At 37.2% G+C, this 26,133-nt stretch overlaps 2 protein-coding genes across 2 annotated transcripts in view; one reads left to right on the forward strand and one right to left on the reverse strand.

The window, feature by feature from the left end:
* MYBPC3 (myosin binding protein C3) overlaps positions 1-1,589 on the forward strand; it is a 62,026-nt gene extending 60,437 nt beyond the window's left edge. Inside the window, exon 35 of the mRNA XM_052781997.1 lies at positions 198-1,589. The gene's annotated coding sequence lies outside the window, so the exon portion shown is untranslated. The remainder of the gene's footprint in view (positions 1-197) is intronic.
* Positions 1,590-11,486: 9,897 nt separating this feature from the next.
* MADD (MAP kinase activating death domain) overlaps positions 11,487-26,133 on the reverse strand; it is a 76,573-nt gene continuing 61,926 nt past the window's right edge. The window contains exons 33-36 of the mRNA XM_052781998.1: positions 25,085-25,191; positions 19,612-19,681; positions 14,679-14,725; positions 11,487-13,021 (exon numbers count right to left, since the gene is read on the reverse strand). Of these exons, the coding sequence (XP_052637958.1) occupies positions 12,914-13,021; positions 14,679-14,725; positions 19,612-19,681; positions 25,085-25,191 (332 nt within the window). The 3' untranslated portion in view covers positions 11,487-12,913. The remainder of the gene's footprint in view (positions 13,022-14,678; positions 14,726-19,611; positions 19,682-25,084; positions 25,192-26,133) is intronic.

Consider the following 26,133-nt stretch of genomic DNA (forward strand, 5'->3'; position numbering starts at 1 on the left):
CACTCCCTCTAGGAAACTGTTATTTATTAATATAGACCTAACTAGTATCAATAATCCGCGTGCATTACTTTAACCAAGCAAGCAGAGTTAAAATTACAATGCGTCTAGAAGTGTAATGTACATTTTAGACTTTAAAGTAGTAAAATAGCTATAATAAACAATTGACAATAAATCCTTCTCCCCATTCTCTGTCTCAGCATTGGAATGGAACTTGAAAAGAAGAAAACTGAAGAAATTGATGAAGGATAATTTCAGTTACATTTAGGAGTCCTGCTCATCTTAAAAGTCATTTCATAGATGTGTACTAGGAGGTGGCAGTGTCTTCTAGTGTCCTGCTTACTCAGCATGTTTTCAGACAGTATTTCCTCTTTCCATACATTTGTTTTAGTTACACTGCCCCCATCTCTATGTGAAGAAATTCAGGGAAATCAAGATAAAACTTTCCTCCCATTACATACATAAGATATGTCTGAAAAAACCCAAATATTACAATTATGTGCAAACCCAGTCCATTCTTAATGTCCAAAACGACCATAAATTCCCTACTTTTACTGTTCTCTCCATTTGCTCAGAATTCTGACATTCTTCATAAGAAACAAGTAGCTCAGAATAATGAGACATTAACAAATTATTTGTAATATTTAGTCACCTTTCATTATACTGATCTCTGCACAATACAAAGTAACTTTCATTCCTACTGCTTTTACTGTCAGTGCTTGAAATACCCAATTCTGTGCTCTTGAGCAGATCTTTGCAGAACCACATCCGCAACACACCATTTGGGAATCTCTGGCTAAAGCTACTGTGCTGCTTTATACAAAAAATAGTTTCTTTGATAATTACTCACTACTGGCTTTCTAGCTTTTAAAAAGACACTATTTTAAAAAGCATAGAATTCCAGTTGTTAGATATTTCTGCAACCAATCATAGACATCATACTAATCTACTGAGATAATTTTGTAGATCAGATGAAACAGTGAAAGATGTAACGAGGAAGATTACTTGCACGTAAATAAAAAGTTTCAAAACAAAAACTTGTGATGAATGCAATAAACTTACTGTCATCAAATATTACTGAAGGCTTTAGAAAGTCTACGAATGGTATGTATGTATTTTTGCAGATGATTTTGTCTAATCAAGTGACACAATAGCATTTCTGGCTTCTCACCTACTAGTTTGAATAGTATTTGGGGTGAGGTTTTTTTGGACCTGCAGTAGTAGTTAGTAGCTTCTGGATGGTACTTAAAAGTACTTTTTCACTATCACAGTGCAAGAGAAGGAGGGAAGATGAAATTAATCTAGGAAGCATTGTCTTTTGGAAGAATCAACACAAAGGAACTTAAGTAATACTACTCCCCTGCCTCCAACATGCTGGTTGAGATGGGAAAGCGAGTCTGACACAGCATGTTAATTGTACTAAACAAGGAAATACATCTTCATAATAAAAACACTGATGATAATGAGACGTGTATTTTGATTTTTTTATTATGGTATCAGAACAAAGAAGAGTACTCCTCTAAAACCAAAGTCAACTTATCCAAGGTTAACATTGGTCTGTTGCACGTTGTTATTACTCAGCAAATAAATAAAAACTGATGGAAAATATGCAAACATGTTTACATTGTTTTATACTTTTGTTTTCTGAGCTACACTATTATTTAAAAAGGCACATACCACACATAAAAGTCAGAGATGTTCTATATTATACAGAACTTATAATCAGAACACAGTGGACTGAGAGGATCACCCCAGCATCTGTGGGACAATGTCTGCTGAAAAGCAGAGACTGAATTGCAAGAGCTTAGATTACAAAGGACAGTTTAACCTAAGGAGAGTTAGGTGCTATACCAAATACATTCTATTATCAGAAAGGTGTTTCATGAAGAGAGTAGACTTTCATGCTGTAATAGGGTACAATACTGAAAGAGTACAAAAGAGTCCCTAAAAAAAAGGCTTTTTCTGCTCAATTCTTAGCTGTTTAACATGAGTACAATGTTTTTGGGAAGAGCAGTGCTTCCACAAATGAGCACTTGTTTCACCTCTCAACTGTGAAAAGCAGTGTACTGCAAACCGATGCTTTCACTAGATGATAGTCAATTATTTTTTCATGAAATTTCATTGTTCAAATGGTCTTCAAGTATGAAATTCTACCATATATATAAAACATAAATGTCTAGTGCTCACAAATTTACTCTCTACTGTTTTGAAGTCCTCAAACTAATGACAATCAAAGAAATGCCTCCTCAGAAAAACTGGCTGAGATACTATTTCTGGAAGTATTTCATGCAGGGTAGCATGAAAGAGTTAGAATCTAATTCTATAGGGCCTTCTAACAAAATGCTGTGCTTCTACATGAAAAACACAAATTAGTTTTAAGTTCCAAAACTTTCAATGCCAAGGAGTGAACCAAATCCAAACCTGAATAGTTACAAAAAAGCAGCACACTCTAGTTAGGTTTCTAAAAATTATTCCTAAAAATGTGAATTCTGCAAATTCAAAATACTAACCACTCCTTACACACTGAGAAGAGGAAAAGAGGAAAGGTGCACCTGCAAGATCTGAACTTTCTGTTATTAGTTCTAAAAGGGTCTTTAGAAAATTGTAGGTGTTTATTGATGTTTTGCAAGCATACAGTATTGTCATTTATCTATCTGTTCCATGGCTGATTTTGATCCTGAATGTATAGTTCACTAATTGCCCATTAATTCTGTGTTGTTAATAAATAAATAAACTACTTTCATCCCAATCTGATTAAAACTACATAAACTGAACAGTTTCTCCCAAACCTAGCTGGCTAGGACAAACAAAGCACCTCACAGTTTTCCCCCACCACACCTGAAAGACTACTTGACAAAAGACAGTTTTAACTAACTTTTCCTGTGTGGGATCTCCTCTGACGCAAAAATCAGATGGACTTATCTCTAAATGTCATGGCAAATATTCTTACCTCGTAGTTGCTAAGTACTGTTAGAAAGAGTGCAAGGTAAGATCAATAGTAAAAAAAAATATTAACATAAGCCATAAAGTTAAAAAATTCTTATCTACTAGCATTCTCTTTTAGCATATTAAGTGCCTTTCACAGCTGACAGTAACTACTATCAAACACAACAGCCCTATTGAAGTCCTTTCAGTAGTGTTCCTGAGACAGAAAAACTCTGTTATTGCTCTAGTAAAAAGATCCTTCCATATGAAAAGTATATGTAACTTCAACATAACCTCCTCAGGCCCATTATTTCTATCCAGTTGGAAGTGAAATTGAAATTGTGGTAGCATCAAAAGTTAAAGGCAATTTAAAACCTATCAGTTCAGCCTGCTTGTTACCAGTTCAGTGTACATGCCTTTCCTTCAAAGAAATTACTACTAACTAACTAATAATTACCAGGAATGGAGATACTTAGATGCTTTGATTTAACATACATAACACTTAGCTGAAGCATGGGGATGTTGCAGAGCATTACTAAAGACATAGTATCACACAGCACAGAAGTAGTCACGCTAGCCCAGGGCTTCACCTGAGCCGAGATACTGCTTACAAGAAATATCAACTAACCCAAAAATATTAAGACAACAAATAACACTTCTGGTACTCCTACTAGCTCAGTTCTCTCACTGTGGCATTACCTGCTAGCCAAATAAACCGTCAGCTGACATTTTAGCCCAGGATAACACACATTTCACACCACTGCATCAATTCTTTTGTGTTTCATCCTGTATTTCAGCACTGTTGTGTAAATATTGTAAGTAAACAACGTTTACATGCTCCTAGCAATGGGAAGCTTCACTTAATACTCTTTATAAAAGCCACAAGATGGAATTAAACTGTCAAATGCAAGTAAACCTTACCAGAACTCCTCATTTCCTGTAGTTACTTGAGATTGCCTTAGTGCTCAAATCCTCACTGTTATTCTATGAGCAAAAAATAATAGCAAAATAAGTTAATGGTTGACCAATACTTCATAAAATAACAATAAAAGAAAAAAAGAGTATGAAACCCAAGTGGAAAAAAAATTCAAAAGCCAAAGCATAACATAAAGAAAACCATCAAGTGTAATTCTAAAACTGACTAAACGTTTCAAAGATGAAAGATTGGCTCCTTCAAGCCTGTATCAACTATTTTCTTATTTACTAATCCGACTCTAAAGCATTCTTCAAATCTTACTTAAAAGCCGTAAAATTGAGCTTCTCTTCAGGATGCTCACAAACTGAACTTCAGAGCACTGACGGGACGGGGGGGGGGGGGGGGGTGGGGGCAGAGGGCGGGCGGTGTTGCCTTCAATGCCGACACCTGAATTTTGGGTAGTGGCTGTGGCAGGATTTGAGGAGGATTTAAAAATCCACCCCCCTCCAAGGCCACAGGTGGGAGCTGATTAGGATACTTCGCACAGCACCCCCCACCCTGTGTGGCAGCCTCCCTACTCCCGGGGCTGCCCGGTTTTGCCCCGTCAGGGCCTAGGGACGCACACGTTGGAGGTGTGTAACGGGGGAGCCGCCGGAGCCCGGCCCTGACCCTGAGGTGAGGGCGCAGCCGGCCCTCCACCATGGCGGCGCTCTGGCGTGGCGCTTTCCGCCTGAGGGGAAGGCGGCTGCCGCGCGCCGGCCCGGCGGCCGTTGGGGCGTTCCAAACGGCCGGCTCGCGCCACGGCGCTACCTCCCTTCAGGGCCGGGAGCTCTTCCACCCCCTCGTCCGCTGCTAGTCTGAGGCGGGATTGCCCAGGTCTGTCAAGCCTGAAGGAAAATCACTTCAAATGGTGGTGTGAGCACAGAGGATTAAGGTAAAGCGTGCTGGGTTTCATCCTGTTCCTCTTCCATTTTTAACTCAGCGGCCTTAAAACAGAAGCTGTCAAAGGCTGTGTGTGAATTAACTGATGGTCCCCCACGGAGATAATTAATTCTTCCTGTTAACAAATGAGAAGTGGATCAGTTGGAGCTAAAGAAGGGAATAACGTATGTCCACACTGAAGTCATGACAGTGACTGCATTTGGTGGAGCGTCTCGTATTGCAGCCTATTTTGTATTCTGCTATCGTAAATACATCGGTACTGGTTTAAAACTACCAGGCATCTCCATGGTAACAGCTGCAGAATAAACATGTTCATTGTTTCTTTCCTGAGCATTAGATTTCTGACTGGTTAATAAAAATGCATGTAGTATTTCATCCCCAAGCCACTGTAAGTCCAGGTATATGTTCTAGTACTAGAGCTATTCTTGTAGAAAGGGTGCCAACTACTAAATGCATTTTTATAATATCCTCAATGCAGATGCATCCTTGTGTGATCAAGGAAGGGTAACCTGTGTAATAAGAACTTATCTCTCCATCAATGTGAGTATGTTGTTGCAGATTAGGTACTGATGCATTTTATTTAGATATTCAAGTTAGGATTAACTACATCAATCAATACTCGTTGTAACTGAATCTGCTCTAGCATGGTTATGCTGATACAAATACCGTAAAATGAAAAACTCCTAAATTTTCACACATTCACATGTTTGCTAATAAATCGTTGGAAGATCATTCTAATGTTAGGCAGAAATCAAAGTAACACAAAGAAAACTACTTGCATTCAGTAACATGTTTAGAAAAATCTTGCTTTCCTTAGTGGCTTGTAAACTCTAAATGCTGTCCTTGGTGGATTGTTTCAGTTTAGGTGATCACTTCAGTCATTGCATGACCTGATTTTAGCACAAGCTGATGATCTGTGCCCCTGCTTTGCTGCTGAAGTTACAATACTTAACTGATACAGTGGGGTGAAATGCAGATTAAATGGATTGAGCTCAAATTGTTTCAACAGAATGTTTAAAATGGTATAAAGTGCCTTACCTGTCATGAGTTCATCTTTCTGTTCCTTCTACAAGAGGGAACAGTTATCTTTATTGACTTTTTCAGATTTGTCTAAGCTTATTATATAAAATTATATATAAAAATTCTACTTGTTTAAAGTTATTATATAAAATTACATATAAAAAATTAAATTCTACTTGTTGAAAATTACAGTGAGAGATCAAGAGGTTCCCATATATTATTGTAACAAAGCTTTTCAATGCAGGGGCAGACAGATATTTAAGATAGCTTCAGCACACCTCACCTGCAGATTTCATTCCTTCTAAGAAAGGATTATTGTGTTAGCTATTCCAAGGGATATCTACAATTGAGTAGAATGAATAAACACACAAGAAAATACTAGTTGATCACATTCTGGAAATCAGAAAAGTCATTTATGTTGCTTTTATCACAGAATTTCTTTAAAATAAAATCCTTATATGTGTTTAGGAGAGAGGTTTGTCACTAACATATTGTCTTGGAGCAGGTTTAGAACTACAAGCCATTCCTGTCTCCTTACAAATAAATTTTATACGAACAGTCTGCTGAGATTAAAAATAGCCCCACTGATACCTTTCAAGTGCTTCCCAACCACAGAACTCTATTTTAGGGAAACAAAAGCTGTCAGTGAGATATCCTTTACTTGTCTTTGGGCAGGGTCCCCACAGCAGTCTGCATAAGCAGCACATCTTAAAACAGGTTGAACTGGTGAAAGTTTAAAAGAAATAGATAAGAACAGCTTCATTTATTAGGTCCTGATATGGAAAAAATAGTCTAGCGTCAGCTTTCTGTGCCAGACAGAAATGTTGACAATAAGCAGCCCTAAAAACACAGATAACTGTCATAGCTATGAACACATTCCAGTCATAATTCTGTGTTAGGATAGCTTTACAGAAGATAAATAATCCAAAAAAGGGACTAATCCAATATATATAAAATATCAATGGATAAGGAAATGTATGGAAATTGATATAAGGTGGAAAAAATAAGTGGTAAGTGTGCCCCCTTTTTCTTCTTCACCATGGATAATCATCTGAACTTGATTTTATATTCATTATGGTTTTTTAACAAGCAAAGAATATCATACATAGTTTTCATTGTTTTGCTTGGAAGCATAAATTGTGGGACCCAAATATATGGACCCAGATCGTGGATGAATGTAATTTAATCTTCAGTAAGGTTGCATTTGCTTGGTATCTGTCATAATGCTAATAATTGCCCCAGCAGTCCAGATCTGTTCCAGGGAAGTATGATCACAAAAAGTCTAATTACTAATACAACTCTCAAATACAGTTTTGTTGTTTACTGCTGGTTTTCATGTAACAAACCCAGAAAAAAAATGGCCGAAAATTCCAAGCTTTTCTTCTGCTTTGTAGGTCAGTTCATGTATATGTTGCCTTAAAAAACCCTAAGTATAGTAGATTTTGATCATAGGAAAGTCCTCAAAAATTTCTACCTGGAAATGGGACTTGTTCTTCCTCATTGATACAAGGGGGGCTAACAGTACTATGTATTTACGAAGCATGATATTTCCTCTTATGCTTTGTTTCCTACAGCACTGAAAAACTTTAACAATTTGGACAATTTGTTAGGTTACAAGTCTGTTTTAGACAAATTTATTTATTTTTAATATCAGATTAACTGGTTGAGCCATTTCTAACAAGGATTGTAGGGAAGAGCTGCTGGTGGGAGCTATCGCAGAAGAGCTGTACCAAGACTGGAAATCTTTTCTGTTCCCTCTATAGCACTCTTCAGCACTCCACCAAAAATAATTTTATTTAAATGCAAAGGACATTAGAGTGGAATGAGGCTGAGGGATGAAAGAACATGACAGAGAGCTTGCTAAGAACAGGAGAGAGCAAGATGACTATGATGGGAATCTGGAAAGGGGCAGAGACCGGCTGAGCAGGAGACCAGGGAAGAACATAGATCTGAACTGTTTGGGCAAAGAGGCTGTAAGATGATGATGGTCAGAGAGGCAAGAAGAATGTATGAAAGAACACTAAGGGAAACAGATGGAGATATCTGATGAGAAATTGAGGTGCAGAACTGAGCCTGACTGGCTGAAGAGAGTGTAGGCAAAGAATGAGGAAACTGAGGAATCCAAGCAGGGAGAGGGGTAAAAAGGGAAGAAGAGAGCACTTTGATACCCAGAGCAGTGTGCATAGACTGGCACTTACTGGAGTTAATAAGAGAAACTGAAAAGGCAAAAAAGAGTGGGAGGAGTGGAAATACAGAACTAGAGTTTTCGTGTACTTGAAGGAGGCAACTGTTCAGAGTTTTACTGGTGTTTTTCCTGCCACCATTTGTTCCTTTTTATGTAAAGCTATTTTGGGAGAAGGGGATTTCTATTTCTTTGTAGGTTCCTAAACCACGTTTATCAACTATAGTAACTGTTGCAAATAGAAGCAGGACTGTTTGCCCTTGGCTGTTGTATATATGATTCTTTGTTGGACTGATGCTTTAAAACAAAATTAGTCAATGCTAGAACTACTATGCCGCAGAAGTTTCAAAACATTGTACACATGTAAACAGAAAATTAACTTACAACTTAAATTATACTAAGCACATGTAAACAGAAAATTAACTTATGATTTTACTAACTTTGGTGTGTTGAGCTGATTTTTGTCATATCTGAGCACAGAATCTGCCTGAAAGAGGTCCTCTCTAAGTCTGGTTTGTACTCAGCTGCACTCAAACCTCATTTGTCACCAACATCAAGCTTTTAAGCCTTCTGATACAGTGCTGGAAAGACAGGTCTCATAACCATTATTATTTAAAGCATCATCACATATCTACTATTTTAGTGAAATAGCCACACTGGGAATGGCTGTAGGAACTCAAAGCTGTTGCTCACACTGAACATCTTACAAGAGCGTTACAGGGTAGGGCTGTACATGAAGCCATGGCTGTGAGCAGAAGCAAAGTAATACCACCCAGCTGTTTGGAAATGTCTTGCCCTTGTGAGAAGCAGACACCTCTGGCTGAATTGCGACTTCTGGAAGAGCAAGAGCCTCTCCGGCAATGCCTTTTGTGTGGCAAGGTCCTTTGCACAAAGCTGCTGCTTCTTGGTCCTAATTCCCGCTTCTTTAGGAGCTAGGAGATGATACCTTTCACCAATACCTGGCTTGTCTAAGAGCAGTGACATGGAGTTCCTAAACACCACTGGAGTCAGAGTTGAGCAGAAGCCATTTTTCTCACAGAAGGAAGATCTCACCTCAGAGGCAACATCTTCTGACTTTCATCCATTTGCAATGAAAGGGAACTGGGATGTAAATACTGCTCTTTGTGAGAAGCTTAGCTTCTATTTTCTGTCTAGTTCTGAATTCAGTGGTAACAGGAGCCTGTGCCTGACACAGGGGCATGCAACTGCTTTGTTCCCATTCAAGGCAACTGTTTCCGTATTAAAAATACACCCAGTGGGAACCAAAAGCCCTCCCTCTGGCATAAGCAGCATGATCTAGAAATATCTTCAGTATCTTTGCAACATAAAGGCTCCTAAGAAGGCTTAGAATCATACCCACATTTTTCCATCCACTTTGATCACTAAGATAGAACTTTAGTTGGAATCAAAATTCTTCATAATGTACATTTACTAGCAATTTAGCTTTTGAATACTCAGATGAACATTTTGTTCTACACACTCTGCTATTCTGAAAGTGTCAAATTAGGAGGGTAGAGATTATCTGAAGCTAGGAATCAGGGCGTAGGAAATTTTTACAATGGTTTTCTTAAAGCAATGAACTTCTTTTCTTCAACAGACATCTTCAAAGTTTTTTTCAGAGAGATCTTTAACAATTATCACTTAATAAGTACCGTTGTCGTGACACTCACTGATGTTAAAACCTTTAACCTTTAAAGTGTGGATGCACTCATATTAGAAACTGACACTGCATTCACAAACAAAACAAGGGCATTTTTTGGGAACATCACAATGAAGATCTGCGATCCAGAAGACATAAATTAGTAACCTTGATTCCACTTTGAAAACTGCCAGGAAGACTAGTCCCAAACCCCAGTGTTTGCAGAGAACACTTAATGGTCATTTTGAAAACTAACTTCCACAAACAAGGAATTGTAGGAGAAAAAGAAACTTGTTCAGGATAAGCAAATACCTTAAGTTTTAAGGCAAGTTCATGAATCACAAGTGTTAAAGGGTTGTCATCTTGAAATACTTAAAAATTAAGACACAGGCTCCTCCTAGTGGTAAAAACGGAAGGATTATTCATTTTGTTCTAAGAATTTTCTAGCACTATTTATTATTACCAGTTATTCTCAGTTAGTCTTCCATTTGGTTCTGGATGGTTTAGAAGCCTCTAAGTTCCTACTGCCACAAAGGAATTCTTAGCTAAAGATCAAAATAAGTGGGACATGACAAAACACATGCAAATCACTGTAATTATTTTTCTCCTAAGTTTATGTACCTCTCAGTGCTTAGGAGTGACGAAGTGAAGGTGGAAAGGACGGAAAACTGCATTCCAAATGACTTATGCATTCAAACCAATTTTAAGTCTGACCTGCATTTGATATCCAGAGAACAGCATTGTGTAGTGGAAACGCTACACAGCATGCCTTTGTCTCAGATGAATATGCTACATTCCCACAGTTAGGAGAACACCTGCCAATTCACCTTCATCAAGTACAAGAAAGATTTTGTACATTTCAAAAATTTCTTCAATTTTGAAGCCAAGTCAGTTGCTCTCACCTAAAGAACAGAAGCCCAGTGTCAGTCCACTTGCTGAGGTTGTTATGGATTCTTCCTTGCCACTGAACAGCAAGCGCTATAACTATTCAGCCACACCTGTTGTTTAAAAAAAAATTCTGTCAAAGGGGACAGAGGGCCATTTTTATTATTGGACCCTTTAAATGTCTTATTCCAGACTGAAGTTTCTCAGCAGTCTAGAGCATACAGCAGTTTATGTAATTTTATGATTTTAAGTCACAGAAAGATACACTTGCAAAAATACAGCTTCTACAGGGAAAAAAAAGGAGCTGTATATATTACATGATACTGTGCATTTAATTATTTTAAACTCTGATCTTCCCCTTACAATTTTAAGTTAATGGTCTGAATATTTTAATAGGCCTGCTAACATAATTACAGTTTAAAAATTAAAATTGTCTACTTAAGTGGGACCCAGTATTGCAGTAAATGGAACATCTATTGTAGACCAAAGTGATGTCAGATTAACTATACTTGTAATATAGTAGTATTATAAGAATACTGTAATTGCTAAAAATTCAGATTCTGCTATAAGAAAATTTACAGTCTCAGAAGATGAAAGAAAATAAATTAAATATAAAACAGGCTAATTTCAGGGTTTGCCAATTTCAGTTTTGCTTTTATATTAGGAAAGGATGAAAAATCCTTTACATGTTGCTTCTATTTGCATGTGTGCAAAAAAAAAAAAAAAAAAAATCAGTATTTCAGATGCATCTGTTTTCCCTATTCATGTTTTTCAGACTTTTTTTTTTAAAAGACAAATTACATGGATGTTATAAACCCCAAATTACTTTCAACTGCTTATGTGGAAAGAAATGTAGGTTTTCCATTTATAGTCTTCTCTTTTTCATTATTTCAGATATGTGTATGATGTATTTTGTATATAGTTATATTAATTTCAGAATAAGTTGCATCAATAGAAAAGCACAGGAGGATGAAAACCAGTTGCTGGTTGAATGACATTTTATTTTCACATTCAGACAGCTGTACAGTTTCTATAAATAGATGTGGTACTATAATATTTACATCATTTCCTCACCCATTACTAGTGTATTCCATTCAAAATGGTAGATACCCTGACCAAGCCAAAACAGGGTTATTTATGGGTGCATTTACTCAGAATTCTATGTCAAAACATACAATACATCAGTTTGCATCAGAGCATTTTTTCCAGGTATTTTACATGTAACATTATTTTCTCTAGACAGTCTCTCCTTCCAGCATCCTAAGAGCTTTCCGGACAAGCGCAGTACAGTTCAAGAACAAAAACAGGATGCAAAAAACATTCATAATCGGCCTACTTAAAAATAAGGAATGTGATGGATAGTTTTAACTGTGTGAGTTTCATTATCCATTAACACCGTATTTGCAACATTCCTTGATATACAGGTACAGACTGAAAAAAAGCAATGGCTTAAAAAATTTGGAGACAGCATAATCCTTTGGGCTTCTGAACGTGTTCTGCAGATTGCTATAGAAATATCTTGTATATAGTTACAAGCCCAAAAAGACATGGGTCTGCTGTGTGCTTCTGCCAATAATGTTTCCAAGTTTTAAATTTCCTTATTCATTTTTTAATCCCTGTGATTAACTGCTTTATGTAGTGCTTATATACATCTGTTAACTCTACTGCTGGGATACCTACAAATGTTAACCTAAACTCCCATTTGAAAATCCATACAATCCATGAGGTGTCAGGGTTTTTCACAATATACTGCCTTCAAAGTTTCTCTCGCCACTTCTTTTCCCACTTGAGAAGCAGTCATCTCCACAGATGGACCAATTTAATAGCCAAACTTCAATTGTCACATAACATTTTAAGACTATGGTAGCTAAATTGTTCATCTCTACCAAAAGGGTCTGAAGAACTATGTGACAAGAACTCCACGTTCGTGGGTAAAAATGAACAACACAGAAGGAAAACAATAAAAACACTACATTTAAACAACATGCAGGACCAGACTGCTTCCACTGTGCACATACCAGAGAATCTGAAAGCAGAAGCCTGCAGTTGTAAAGTGATTCATCTGTAACAAGTACCACTAGAAACAAAAAAACCCCCGAACTCAAGCTGTTAGTCATCTTAAGAAAAATGGAATTCCAAAGGAATGGCCAGAGTAGGTCACTCACAGCTTGATGCTGATGCTCAGAACTGTCTGCTTAACAGCTCATATCAAAACTCCATTAAGGATGGATTCAGAAGGAGACTGAGCAGTGAAGTCTTAGGTTTTTCTATGGGGAAAGACTTGCAGGGTCGTACATAAATAATCAAGTTCTCATAGAATACAGTAAAGTGAGCTCCAGTAACTGCAGTAAAAATGGGAGTACTGCATGTTAGCGTGCCAAAGGGTAGGTATTTCCCAATATTGTGATCAACTGGAAGCTGGTCGAGGTGGTTTGCTTTTGTTTTCTGCCTCTTTTCCACGAACGGCAGCCACATAAGAGAAGAGACACAGCACGGAGTAGCAGATCTCATGAGCCTACAAGAATTTAGAAAAGGAGATAATGAAATTCAGATGACTTGGTGTTTTACAAAATCCACTGCACATTTCGTATTTTGCTGCATGTCTTCCTTCATGGGACAACTACTCTGGTGACAGACAAAATCAGGAAAAAAGTGTCCCATACTACCTTCTAACTGAGATGGATAAAGAAGAAAAGCCTTGTAACAAATATAACAAATATATTTGCTTTTGGTCTGTTGTATGAAGTTACGAGAAATGTTCTGGGAGGGGTTGAAAGTGCTAACTAAAAAGGCTAAAACTAAACATCCAATACTGTACCTTGACTCATGAGATGGTGGGATTCTTCCTTATTCACAACTGTCTTTTTATGCTTAAAGGTACAAGGACTGGTAATCCTTCTAATTTTTAACCAACGCTAGTGAATCCATTAATAATACAAGCTTTTTTTTTCTTTCTTTCCTTTTTTTTAATTAAAAAAACCCCACAACCCAACATTGCATATTTCATATGAAGAATACCAAGCAATTTTGTCACCTTAAAGCAGAGGGTTTCACATAACATTAGGATGATTTAGAATTACTGCTTTTAACTTACTAAGTGTGCTATTATTTAACAGCAGATCCTCTTTTTGCATGCGACTGGCAGCACAATTCAGTGAAGGTAAGACTTATACTTAGTTTATGTCCTAGTTCTAATACTGGCTATTCTGGTGATCTTAAAGGTTCTTGTCCTGTAAATTGACATTTATAATCTTTGTAGAGGTAATAAGCATAACAACGTGTTTTGTTGTATTATAGCACAAGCTAAAACACTTGTGTAAAATACAATTAATTTTCATTAAACTGGCTTTTCTTAGTAAAAGATACAGCTATCTGCTTCTTAAATTATAAATATTCTAAGCATTTTGTTTCTAAAATATTTCTAGCTTCTTCAAGTAATTTTTCTCTCTCTCCTCTTGAAGGACTGTGAGTTTCCATGCAGTCACCAAATGTACACACTGCACTTCAGACATAAAATAACTGAGGAAATTTCAGTTCTGATGACAATCTTTGGCTTCTATTTCTTCCTCATAAGTGCATATAAGCCTGATTGTTGGAACTGTTATGTGTAAAAGTGCTAAGTATCATTATCAACTAACTGCTGGTGTTCAAAAAATGTTATAAAAACTGAACACTAAACCACAGCAATAACTCACGTATATGGCACGAATCGATACTTACACTGTTCTCTTGCATCTAACTGCTCATTTTTATGAGGAAATGGGAATTTTTCATATACTCAGTTAGCAATCATTTTATGCCCAGGAACTAGTTTCCCTTTCCATCTGTTCTGTGGATTAAGGATTGTGTTCTGCACTGTCTTAAATTTAACAGTTCCACTAGCTCTTATTGTCCTGAAATTCATGCCAAACCAGCTACCTTACATCTTTATCTATCTTAACTAAAGAGACCAAGCTTTCTGCACTACCTGCGAGTTCCTCTAGTTGCATAGAAACAACAATCACCAAGTTTTGTTGTCTTCCCTTAAGGAAAACTATCATAAAAGAGCAGCTGGTGTTCCACTGCAGTATTATATTGCAAATCCTGCAATCTCAATGTAATTCTTTTCACCACATGAAAATGAAAAGTTACATCCTTTAAAGAACTACCAGAAGGCATCACAGTTGACTCACCATTGGTGTCTTGTACTTGTGGCTCACCACTTCTTTAGTTTCAGGAACTAAAACCGGACGGGCAAGAGACAAAACAAAAAGTTCAAAAAACGAGAGGAAAAGGGGAAAGAAATAGCACAATGTTCCCATAGGAAAGGGAAGGGATGCACACAGACAGCAGGTGCAGGTACAGGGCACCTCACTATCCCTCACTTCTAGATACTCTTTCCTTTTCTTCATTTACATTACGTATGTCCTTGAAGATACTGGTAATGTCATAATAAATTATTCAGGTTGGCAAAAATATTTCGCTGCCTCTGTTTGGAAAACGATAGTAGGTATTTGATGGTTCTTAGAGACTCTGGCTTTTCTCATACTACTTATTCCTGCCAGTCAGCAAAATTAATAACAAAATATGCTTAATGACAAAATATGCCTAATGTCTACTACAATAAAACATAAACCAGCATCCATAGGAATTTGTCAGTATGCGATTCCCAAAGATTTTATCCTTTAGATGTTTGAATCCTTCTCTGCTGAATACACATCTCAAAAGAACTGTTGGACACTCTGTAGTAAGTTAGTGAAGTCCAGGGGGAGAAAAAAAAAAAAAAAAAAAAAAAAAAGAGCTGAGGAAGAAAATTTTCTAAACTGGAAGACTGTTTCACAGCTCTATTTCAAGTTTCTCAAGACATTATTTCTCCTGTCTAGGATGCGTGTGATGGTATTTACTTGACATACTGAAAACATTCATTGCTTTTGAACAAGTTGCCTTAACATAAAATACTGATTTCAGTTACACGTGTTCTTAACATACCAGGCTTGTCGATTTCTAGAAGAATTTATATATAACAAAGATTAGGGCACTGTTGAAAAAAAATCTATTATCCAGAAAATATCATCTTGCTCCCTTGCATTGCCTCAAACTAACAGAGAGGAAACAGGCATAGTATAGCTACTGGAAATTTGCCTTTTGTTCTCATTGTGGAATGCATAAAAAAGCAAGTGTGTATTGCATCTGAACTGGTGCCTTTGACCCACACTTGGTCTACAAATATTGTTGTGAACAGATACCATGGGAAATCACCAGGAGAGAACAAAGACCACACTAAGAACATACAGATGGAAAATTTAAAATGTTAAGATCAGTGGAATATCAAGACCAACTTTGAATACTTCCCTTTCCAGAATAGCTGAAATTTGCCATGGAATTTCTGTGTCACAACAAAAAAAATTTAGAAGCAGCAATACAGAAATTATGCAAAACCAAATCATACCAGGTTCATAGAGGAAGGGTAAATGTTTTATTACACATATTACTAGTGACAAGAAAAGAAACAGAAGCAGATGAGTTCAGTATGAATTAACTAGGAATAGTCCACAACAAAACCTATCCATGCAGATGTCATCTTTTCAACTATGGTATGACACAGCTAAACGCTGGAGAGGGAGACGGATCACACTCTAAGGGGCCAAAAGTAGGCAGTGCAGACTGGGTTTGAGAAAGTACTCTAAATATAAACCAGTGCCTACTAGTTCTCATACGTCATGGTATTGTCATTCTTGAAAAAAATCTAGTGAAAAGTACAGAATACAATTGTAAAAACTAACATAATATTTTTGTTTAGTTTTTCAATTCTCTCTTTTCTTAGAGTTGGCAGTTATATTAAGGACTGAGAAACAGGGGAAGTGCACACCCAGGCTGCACTGCCCCAGTGATACCAGTGACTAGAGTTGGGGAGATAAGGAGGTGCACATCCAAGCTACCTTACCCGTTGGCACCAGATGTTCCAAATTAACTCCATGTCACCAGGGGATAAAGGTGGGAGTGAGGCTGGTGCACAGCCAAATAGGGTAGGACTTTTACAGCAGTGTAAGTCTCACTGCCCACTGGATAACATACAACTGTTCGTATACTCTTCAAAAAGCAGGAAGGAAAAGCTGTAAGGACCTTGTGCCACAAGGGAAGGAGAGAAGGGAAGCTGTAAAGACCTGTATCATCATTGAGAAGAGGAAGAGAGGGAACAGGAGAGCACCTAGGCAAGGTACTGTCTCCCCACTTCACAGTAAGTTGCCTTGTCTTTAAGTAACGTACTCCCTCACAGTCCTTCCAGTGGGGAAAATTCTCCCGAGAGGACTGAGTTAGGAAGAGTAAAAAGAGTGGGATTGGATTTACAGTCAGAGAAGTCAAAGCACTACCTCTGCAGAATACAAAGAAAAAAGAAGAAGGAAAAAAGAAAAAAAGAGAGACCCGAGCCTCAAATTAAGAGATTAGCAGAAGCACTTTTCTTCTAACATTAAAAGTTATTCCTGATGCTGTTGAACTAAGTGGATGAAGGGAGTAAATTATTAAGCACCATCCTGCAGCCTTTGGTCCTGTGAATAAAAATATGGCGCTAGCATAGAATGAGTTTAGGGGACATCACTTTACCTGCTGGAGAATGAAGGTTTTCATAGCAGCGGCGGTGAAGGGGCCACAAGAAAAGTAAAGCACAAGTACGCAGCAGTAACTCAAATTCCAGAGGGAAGAGCCTTACACTTCCTCACTTACTTAAATCTCCACTTCCATTTGTGGGCAACAATTCCTGAACTTCTGCTTGCATCCTGCTTTGAAATCACAATTCCAACTTTCATGCTGCCATCTAAACCCAGCGTTAACACAAACAGACCTTTGATTTCCTGTTGCAGTATCACTAAACTTGGAGCGCCCACGCTTGGCAAAATCAAATAAACAAATCTTGCATTTAACTGTTTCCCATCACACTGGAGTACGCATGCTTACCACTCTCTACCTTTCTAAGACGAGATAGTACTTCAGTATACTCCTACTGTAATGAATCTGATTACAAGGTTCACAATGTTTAACACAGCTAAATAAGTTCATTCTTAAGGAGCCCATGCAAGTTTTTGCTGAATGCTGTTAGTATACTATTAACAAATTAACATGTTAATCTCTCTTGAACAGGACAGATTGGCGTATCTTCTCATCTTTATAACAATTAAAAAAGCAGCTCTGAGGTAGTCTCATCTCTGCACAAGAAGAAGGGTTAGCTCCCCTGCAACATCGTTCTTCCTTTCTTCTTTTTCTTTATTAGCTGGATGGGCAAATTGTAAATCTCACTTGGTACATTTAAATTGGTTCTTGTCTGTGACCTCTATTTTGGGAGGAGGGTATTTTTAATTTAATTGGTTTAATTTCTCAGTTTTTGCTTGTAGTGTCCAAGTCCCAGTTTATTTTTAATTACTTCTTAAAATTACCCTTTCATAAGTTCCATATCACAATTCTTGCTTTTGCAATAGGCCCTTGATTACAAAATTTTCTGTAAAAAAAGAAGTTCTTTTTCTTACAGGTATTACAGTCCTTATTTAGGGGCTAAATGCTGTATTACAGAGTCATCAATAGAAGTTGACTGGAAATAACTAAGTCAAACACTGTCTTTCTTCTTGTGCAATATAAACAAACTATTAAAAGAAATACTTCGACTTGAAACCTCTCAAAAAAATGATCCAAAATTCATTTCTGATCCAAGTAATTTCTTTTAAGTTAATTTCAGAAGCTGAAGCCATTCTTTAAGCTAATTTTATGGCTTCTGAACTCTCATCTTTGTAAAACTCGTCAATAATCTTTTACAGCCTTAAGCAATTTCTGGAAGTAGTAAAATGAATCATGCCTGTCAGGGTGAAAACATGGTATCAAAGGAATATGCAACCATAAAGTGCAGACAACTTCTGAACATCTAAACTATTAGAAATTTTTTAGGGTTTAAATACACTGATCTGATCATCTGAACCATGAACAACATTTTCAGAAAATGGGAAAAAAATGTTCACAAATTCATATCCCAAACTTCTGGGAGATTAACTTATGGCAAACAACAAGCAAAGTGTAATAGTCAGAAAGGCTTTATCATCTGAATATGTTATAACTTTGAATTACCAAAAAAAGACAACACATTATTATGGACAAAGACATTAATTTCAGCAATCTCATATTAAGAGAGAATCCCTCAGCCAGCACATTCTATTCACAGCACCAAAGAACAATGAGAGTCTTGGTAAAGGGAGCTGCTGATTTTGATTTTGATTAACGGCCAAAGTATGGATGCTGATCTACTATGGAAAAAACATTGTAAATTTTATCTTTTTTTTAAATGTTTCATACATACACTTAAGACCTAGACAAATGTCTCACAGATGGGTGGAAGAATAAACCAATACGGGTTTGGGCACTACTTCAAGAGAAGTATGTTGATTACTTTTCTGGAGAGCTGCATCTGAAGTCACTCTTTTTTCAGACACTAGTTAAGTATAGTGTGACTGACACTAACACTGAATAGTAACCCAGAATTTTCCCCAAACGAGACTGTAGGCAGATTATATGTAATAGCAATAACTGACCAAAATAGCACAAATTCTCTATTCTCCTTAACCTTTACTTTTCCACTCTTTACCAGTCATGCTCTTGAAACAAAAATCACAGGATAAAGTGCAACCTGACAAAACATCTCCTGCTCCATACAACAAAAATGAAATTCCACATACAGCAAAGAGGAAACTTTGCAAGTAACAGTAATTCTTTGTAATGAAACCATAATGTGTTGAGAAAGATCAGCTATAAGCCCTGCTTAAAAATGTGGTTTCTCAGAAGGAGGAACATACCAAAGAAAATTCCTACCCACATCCAAGTTTAACTGTTGTTTTGTTTGCTTCAGAAGACTCAGAACATCATCTCTGTCTATTAACAAAAAACACCTAGGCCACAAATCTTATTATGATAAAAATTGATGTGTAAATTTTTATGTTAAGTCACCCATCTCTCAGTTAGGCAACATCTCACGTGCAGTCTACATTTTTCTCCCATCTTTGAAGCTGCAGTGCAACTCTGAATCTGAGGACTGGAAATTTGAGTTACTGCCATGTGAGTACAGACCTAATATCAAAATAATGTAATTACCAAATTCCTCCAGGACAAAGACTCCTCGCACAGTATTGCACTTTTTAATGTGATTCAGCTCTATGAAAACCTACAAAAACAGGAGGAAAAGTAACATAAAATTAGTCAGGTTTGGTTTTTTTAAAGTAAAAACCAAAATTAAACAAAAACATCATCACAGCAGATACAACCTGAAGTAATATAGCATACACTACCAGTTCATTTACAGTTTAATATAAAAATAAAGGGTGAAATAAATATTCAAAAGACAAACTTGCCACAATGCTAGAAATCAACAAATAAAAGTGCTAAGAAGCGAAGACAGCAGAAGATGAAGTACCTTCCGCTCCTTGCAGGAGGAGAAAGCATGGAAGAGAAACGAAGGAGTTAGTAACTCTGACATATCCAACATTGCTACCCCTTCAGGCACTCAAATGAGTTATTGCAAAAAGAATACCAACACACCTGAAATACAACAGAAGAGGGGGACGAGAAAAAAAAGCTGGCTCCCAAATTTGGCACGATTTGTAGCCTCTGATCCATCCCAGTTAGTTTCTGCCCCTCCATGCATCCTCCTCCAGCACAGAGGGCAGGTAAGGGGCACTATACTTCCCACCCTGACACTGATCCTCCTAACCTATTCAGTAGTTGAATTTAATCCAATGAGGAACCACTGATCTTCCTTCTCCCTGACAGCCTTGCCGTTTATTACTACAGTTTGTGATACATAATCTGCATACTTACTCTTGGAACTGTCTCCTTTAACAGTCAGTACCAGTTTTCTGCTTTAAGCAGGATGGGAGAGTTTGGATCCTTCTCTATTGTTTGCTCACTTCACATATGGCTACTACCAGCTGAGCAGTCACTTAGAAAACAAACCTGCTTTAAACTTACATTTTACATACGTGAACCCCAAAAGACAAAACAGTTGAACTACACAACAAGGTTTTTCAGTCCAGAACCTAGATGCCAAGAGTGCACGAATAAACAAGTTCTCTGAGCGTAATGAGTTTGTTCAATATCCAATCTATTTCAAGATACAAAACAGTCCCTTCTTATATGCACATCTCCTAAAGGGTCAGTCAGTACACAGACATAAGAAGCTGTAAGAAAATGCTATAAGGAATCAATTTCATATTCCAGTTTCTAATATACTTGCTTTTTCAAGGCAAGAGAAACGCTTAAGAGCTACATTGCCCTACCATTCAGAGTAAGTCTATGCCCAATACCTCAGAGAGACCCTTGCAAGACTATATTACAGTAGTCTGGATCAGTGCCTATACACTTAGGACACCAATCTCAGGATCCTTTTAAAAAATGTTACTAGAGAAACTTCATTGTCTTGGAAAGAAGGGAAACGAAAACCTGCAACCCTCTTGAATCCAATAATAGCAACACCCATGTAATCATAGATGATATGCTACCCAAGAAAAGCAAAGGAAGTCAACATCAGAAATTGTGGGGTTTTTTAAGAAACAGGCTTATCTGTATCAATAGAGATCAGTAAATGCACCATACATCTGAGAGAAACCAGGTTGATTTTCAAGTCAAAGGTGTTTTATTATTATTTTTATTAGCAGAGAACTAACAGACACAGATATTTTTTGCTTAATATAAAAAACTAAACTTCCACTTACTTAATCAGAAAATCTGAAGCTTGCTTTCTGCTTACATTCAAGCACTCAAGGGAAAGGAGACTTAATCCCATCTTTTTTGTTTGCCTGTTTTCACCCACGTTCTTTATCAGTTTAGTTGGTCAAAAATGTTTTATTTTTTGAGGAATAGTTACAGAGTAAACAAGTCAATAAGAGAACACTTTCTTTATTGCAGTTGGTTGCCTTTTTCTGTAATATTTTCTGTGAAAAGTTTTTGCCAGTAGTCTAAAGTACAAAATTCAGAAACTCAACAGCAAGGCTCAGGCAAAACATTGGTTATCTGGTAACAGTAAAGCTGCCTAAAAGATTTGACTGCCCCACGTGCTATGATCTGAGTATAATGTTAAGGAGAGCTGCATTTCCACAAGAGTTACGAGCAAGATGAGAATTTACCAAGTTTGTCACAATTACAGTAAGTTATCCATTTTCAGAAGACATAGGAGTTGATGGGCAATTTCTTGCTATATTGTATAAGGGACACAGATGCTCTCCTCTCACTCAATCAGAAAACAAGTGTAAAGGAAATAACAGTTACTTACCCTAGGGAAACTGTGGTTCTTCAAGACAGAGCATTCAGTGTGGATCCTACTGTAGATGGGCATGTGCCTGCTGCATTTTATTAAACTTCCATCTATTTTTGACACAGATGAATTCATAACGGGGACAGAGTTACTGAGTCCCAATATTATAATGTAATTTGTAGATGTAAACTCAGAATGATCTGCCAATGCCACAGGTACACTTGATTCCTCCCTATTCCAAAGGACCTCCTCTGACCTGCTAGGCACAGATAGACTTGAAGATTTCTTCTTCTTAAACTTATGTGCGCTGCTGGCATGGTGAGAGAATTTGTGAACACTAAAGACAACTACTACATGTCAATAATGGGTTGGCCCACCATGCATCTAAGACATTTCCTGAGGAATTCAGAGGGCACTAAGAAAGTATACACGCTGCAAATCAAGAGCCTTCAAAAACAGTTTTATGAAAGCTAGCACCATTCTAACACTGAAGCAGTATATTCAGTCTTCTCAGGTAGGACAGAATAGACTCCATTTATCTTTTTTTTTTTTTTTAAAGTGGAAAGCCCTCTTCCTATGTTCTAAATGAATTATTTCTTTGATGTCCAACCAAACAGAGCAATAGAAATTCCTTCTTTTAGTAAGCTGCTTTGCTGAAAAGAGTACTTGGAAAGGGCCAAAAACAGGGCCTCTATATGGAGTAAGGAGAGGAAGATGAAGAGAAAGCTGTGCCTGACGAGGTCCTGTGGGCATTTCTTGGTCAGTATCCCCATCCAAACTCAACAGAAATGGAAAAAGGCATTTTCAAACACAGAAAAATGGCTGTACAATCCTGATTTTGATCATGCTCATATACGTATTCTGAAATCAGCTGCCTTAGGGAGCAATTCATATAATTTAAATGAAAATTGGAAAGAACAATTCATCTAGAATAGCAGACCTTTTATTAAGAAAGCAGACTGGTTGATAAGTGTTAGAATAAGAACGCAAACATCCTTTAGCTCCACAGATTATGAAATTGGAGGGGATTTTTTTTTTTTTTGCATGGTGCAACTTGTAGGAGTATTTTACATAACTGCTACAGTAGTCCATTCCATACAGACCCTCAAATGGCAGACTTCTGATATCTGTCTAGACACTTTGTTTTGAGAAGGAAAACAAGGATATGTCTTAGCTCCACTAAATGGTACTGAATGCCCTTGCCAGCTGGCAATGTAAATCTAAAAAGCCAGGAATTAAACATACTGAATAAATGAAGTGTATTTTCCAGAACTGTACTTGTTTCAATATCCATCTTAAGTAATGGAAACTCATCTGGCTACAGCCTCATTGGAAGGGTGGTGAAGAGGAGGAATAATCTTTCGGCTGGGGGAGACAGCCAGCATACTTCCTGGGTCTGACCTGCATAGAATGTGTTCCAGAAAAGATGTAGTAATTTTCATCAGAGACAACAAATTAGAACACCATTCTCTGTGAGAAAGGATATGATAAAGCTAGTACTCTAGGAGTGCTGGTGGTAGCACAGGACTCAGTATCTGTGGTACGAAATTCAACTGGTAATGGTCCTGACAATCGTATAATAACAATCAGTACTAGGTTTCCCTAAGGTTTCTTTCAGAATGTCATTCCAGTCTTTCAGGAAAAAAAAAAGGCTTTAAATTTAAGAACAAGGGTATGTTCTAGGATTTGGAGTTTTTCTTTTGGACAGATGCATGTCTGCTCACTATGTGCTTAACACTGAGTGTCTTCATCTTGTGAAGATGCCTGTTACACTTAAGAAACCATGATGATGATGAGGCTACCTTCTTATATATCTCTTCTCACTGCAAATGCATATATGCCTGGCTGTTTGTTTACGAAACAGAGTCATCTCCATAGACTGTTCAAGTGATGAGCAGTTTGAGCTCAACATCGTTTTTGACTTCTGGCAGAAGAAGAAAAAGGAGAAGCAAATAGAACATTCCCTATGGTGTGTTCTTACCTTAGGACAAAGTAATTTCTATTATGTCCATCTATAATGATATCAAACTGTTGCTTCGACACCAGGGTTTAATTTTCAAAGGCTTTAGACCTGCCATTTCCAATAACTATGAAAATTCATTCTGTACTACCAATGAGTTCCTCTTGCAGTTCTTTGTATTTTGGCATATCCAATAAAAAGTTAAAATCTGTAACTAAGTTAGGTAGGCTGTTTCATCACAGGGTAGGTTTGAAATACTACAGCAGGTCAGCTGTAGTCCAGGTTCTACCCTGGTAATAGACAGGAAGAAAACTGAAGGAGGTTCACCACTCTCCACTCCTTATACTGGCATATATGATATATGGCACACATGGTGCTGCTGTGACCTTGGGAGAAGTATTAAAGATTCTGAGCATGTGTGTTTGAGATGCACGTGCACTTCCAGTGGGATCTACACTGATGTATCCTCAAAGAAGAACAAAGCTTGTGTGGGGAGAAAAAGTCTAGTCAGGAGGAAAGGAAAAAACACTCCACAGAGGACTGACAGAAGCTTTTCTCTCTCTCTCTCCCCCCCTCTCTCTCACACACACAAACTCTCTCTCTCCCCTAAAAATTGATTCTACTGTCTAGCATAGCATGCATTTAATATTATATGCAAAACAAAAAAACACAAAGCAAAATAAAAAACAAGGATTAAAGGAAGCAACAGAAAAAACATCCAGAGAAGGGAAGAAATGACAATTCTAGTTGTGTTTCCTCTAAGCCCACAAGATCGGCTATTTGGAAGGAAAAAAGAACCAGTAATTTTTTCTCATTTTTGTGAATTACTGCAAGAGCCAATTTCCCATTTTATTTTCACACTAAATTCTACAGATAATTTCTTAAATTTTAAAACAAGACAGATTAAATATGATGCAGAACATTGCCCTCTGTACCTGCAATATTCAAACACTGTATCTTTAAGGTTGACTGCTTATGCCATCAGGATATGTTCACAGTCTGATGCATTATGGCAGTTTAGATTACTATTGATTGCTTTTTCTGTCCCTTAATATATTGGCTACCATTTATTTTGTGCTTAGACAATTCAGAACACCAGAAACAAGAAGTTGAAACCTGTATCAATGTTTTTCTTCAATTGATTATACTTTTCCTGAGGATATTTAATTTCAGTTTATTTTTACATACAGATATATATTTTTATATGTATGTGTGTTTGCATGTAAATATACATAAGCTTTTTTACCCCCATCATGCTATCCCTTGTCCTTGTTGATACTCTGGGAAGAGGAAACACATATACAGGCGTGCTGCAAAAAGCTTCATGCTCACAGTCTTCTCATAGATTTCCCTCATACCTGACTGTGCATAAACTTCAGGTTAATTCCTTCCAGTGTGACCTGAAGAAGACCTCCTTCACCGGTTTTCATGTCCTGCACAGGGAACTCGCCACCCAACTCAGGCCCTGTGATATGTTAATTAAAAAAAAAAAAAAAAACCAAACAAAAATATCCAGAGAGAGAATGAACAGAAGGCAGTCAGCCAAGTCATGGTATGTGGAAGGGAAATATAAAACAATAAAAACATAATTTCAATTTGATGTGCCTAGCAAGAGGACACTACTAACAATAGTAGGGAGCATTTCAGTAGAGTCCACTCACTAATAACAGCCTTCTGAGAACCACTAGATTTTTAAGTATCATAATAAATTTCATCCTGGTTACATGAAGAGATATCGGTGTTGGCTCAGTCTGCATTTATTGTAGTTCATATTGGGGTTTTGTTTGTTTTAAATGCCACATTTCATTTCTGCATGGTAAGACACTGCAATCACATAATACTACAGACAGCATAGTCTTAAGTACAAACACATAAGCAAGCACAAACTAGGCTTGCATTTGTGAGCTTGATGACTTTGTATGGCATTGTTTTATGCTTTCAGCAATGAAAAGGTCAACATGGTTACAACAATGACAATTTAATAAAGCACATTAATAGATGACGGTCTGGGCATTTTCATCTAGTTTCTTTTGCATCATTCAGTTCAGCTAGAAAATGCTTTCTTATAATGATTTTTAAATAATTATCATTTGTGCAGAACCACTGAACTCTGGAGAATGGCTTTCAAACATATTTTTAATACTGCATTGTTGCCTAATTCTTAAAATAGCTTTCAAAGACCCTTTTGTCTCCTCTACCCTAGTGGAAGTCCAGTCCTTCCTCCCCCTCCTCAAATTAAACTGGACTAATGGTAGGAGGAAGAAAATGGTGGTTCTTCCAAGCTCCAACAGCTAGCTGAGGGTTGAACACTTAGGATGCTAGATTTAAACACAAGTAATTTTCTCAGTCATGCTGATGACAGTTATGAGTATAAAATGTAGATCCCTTAGATTTGGCATTAAGACAC

Source organism: Harpia harpyja, chromosome 3, assembly GCF_026419915.1.
Source record: "Harpia harpyja isolate bHarHar1 chromosome 3, bHarHar1 primary haplotype, whole genome shotgun sequence".
NCBI lineage: Eukaryota > Metazoa > Chordata > Aves > Accipitriformes > Accipitridae > Harpia > Harpia harpyja.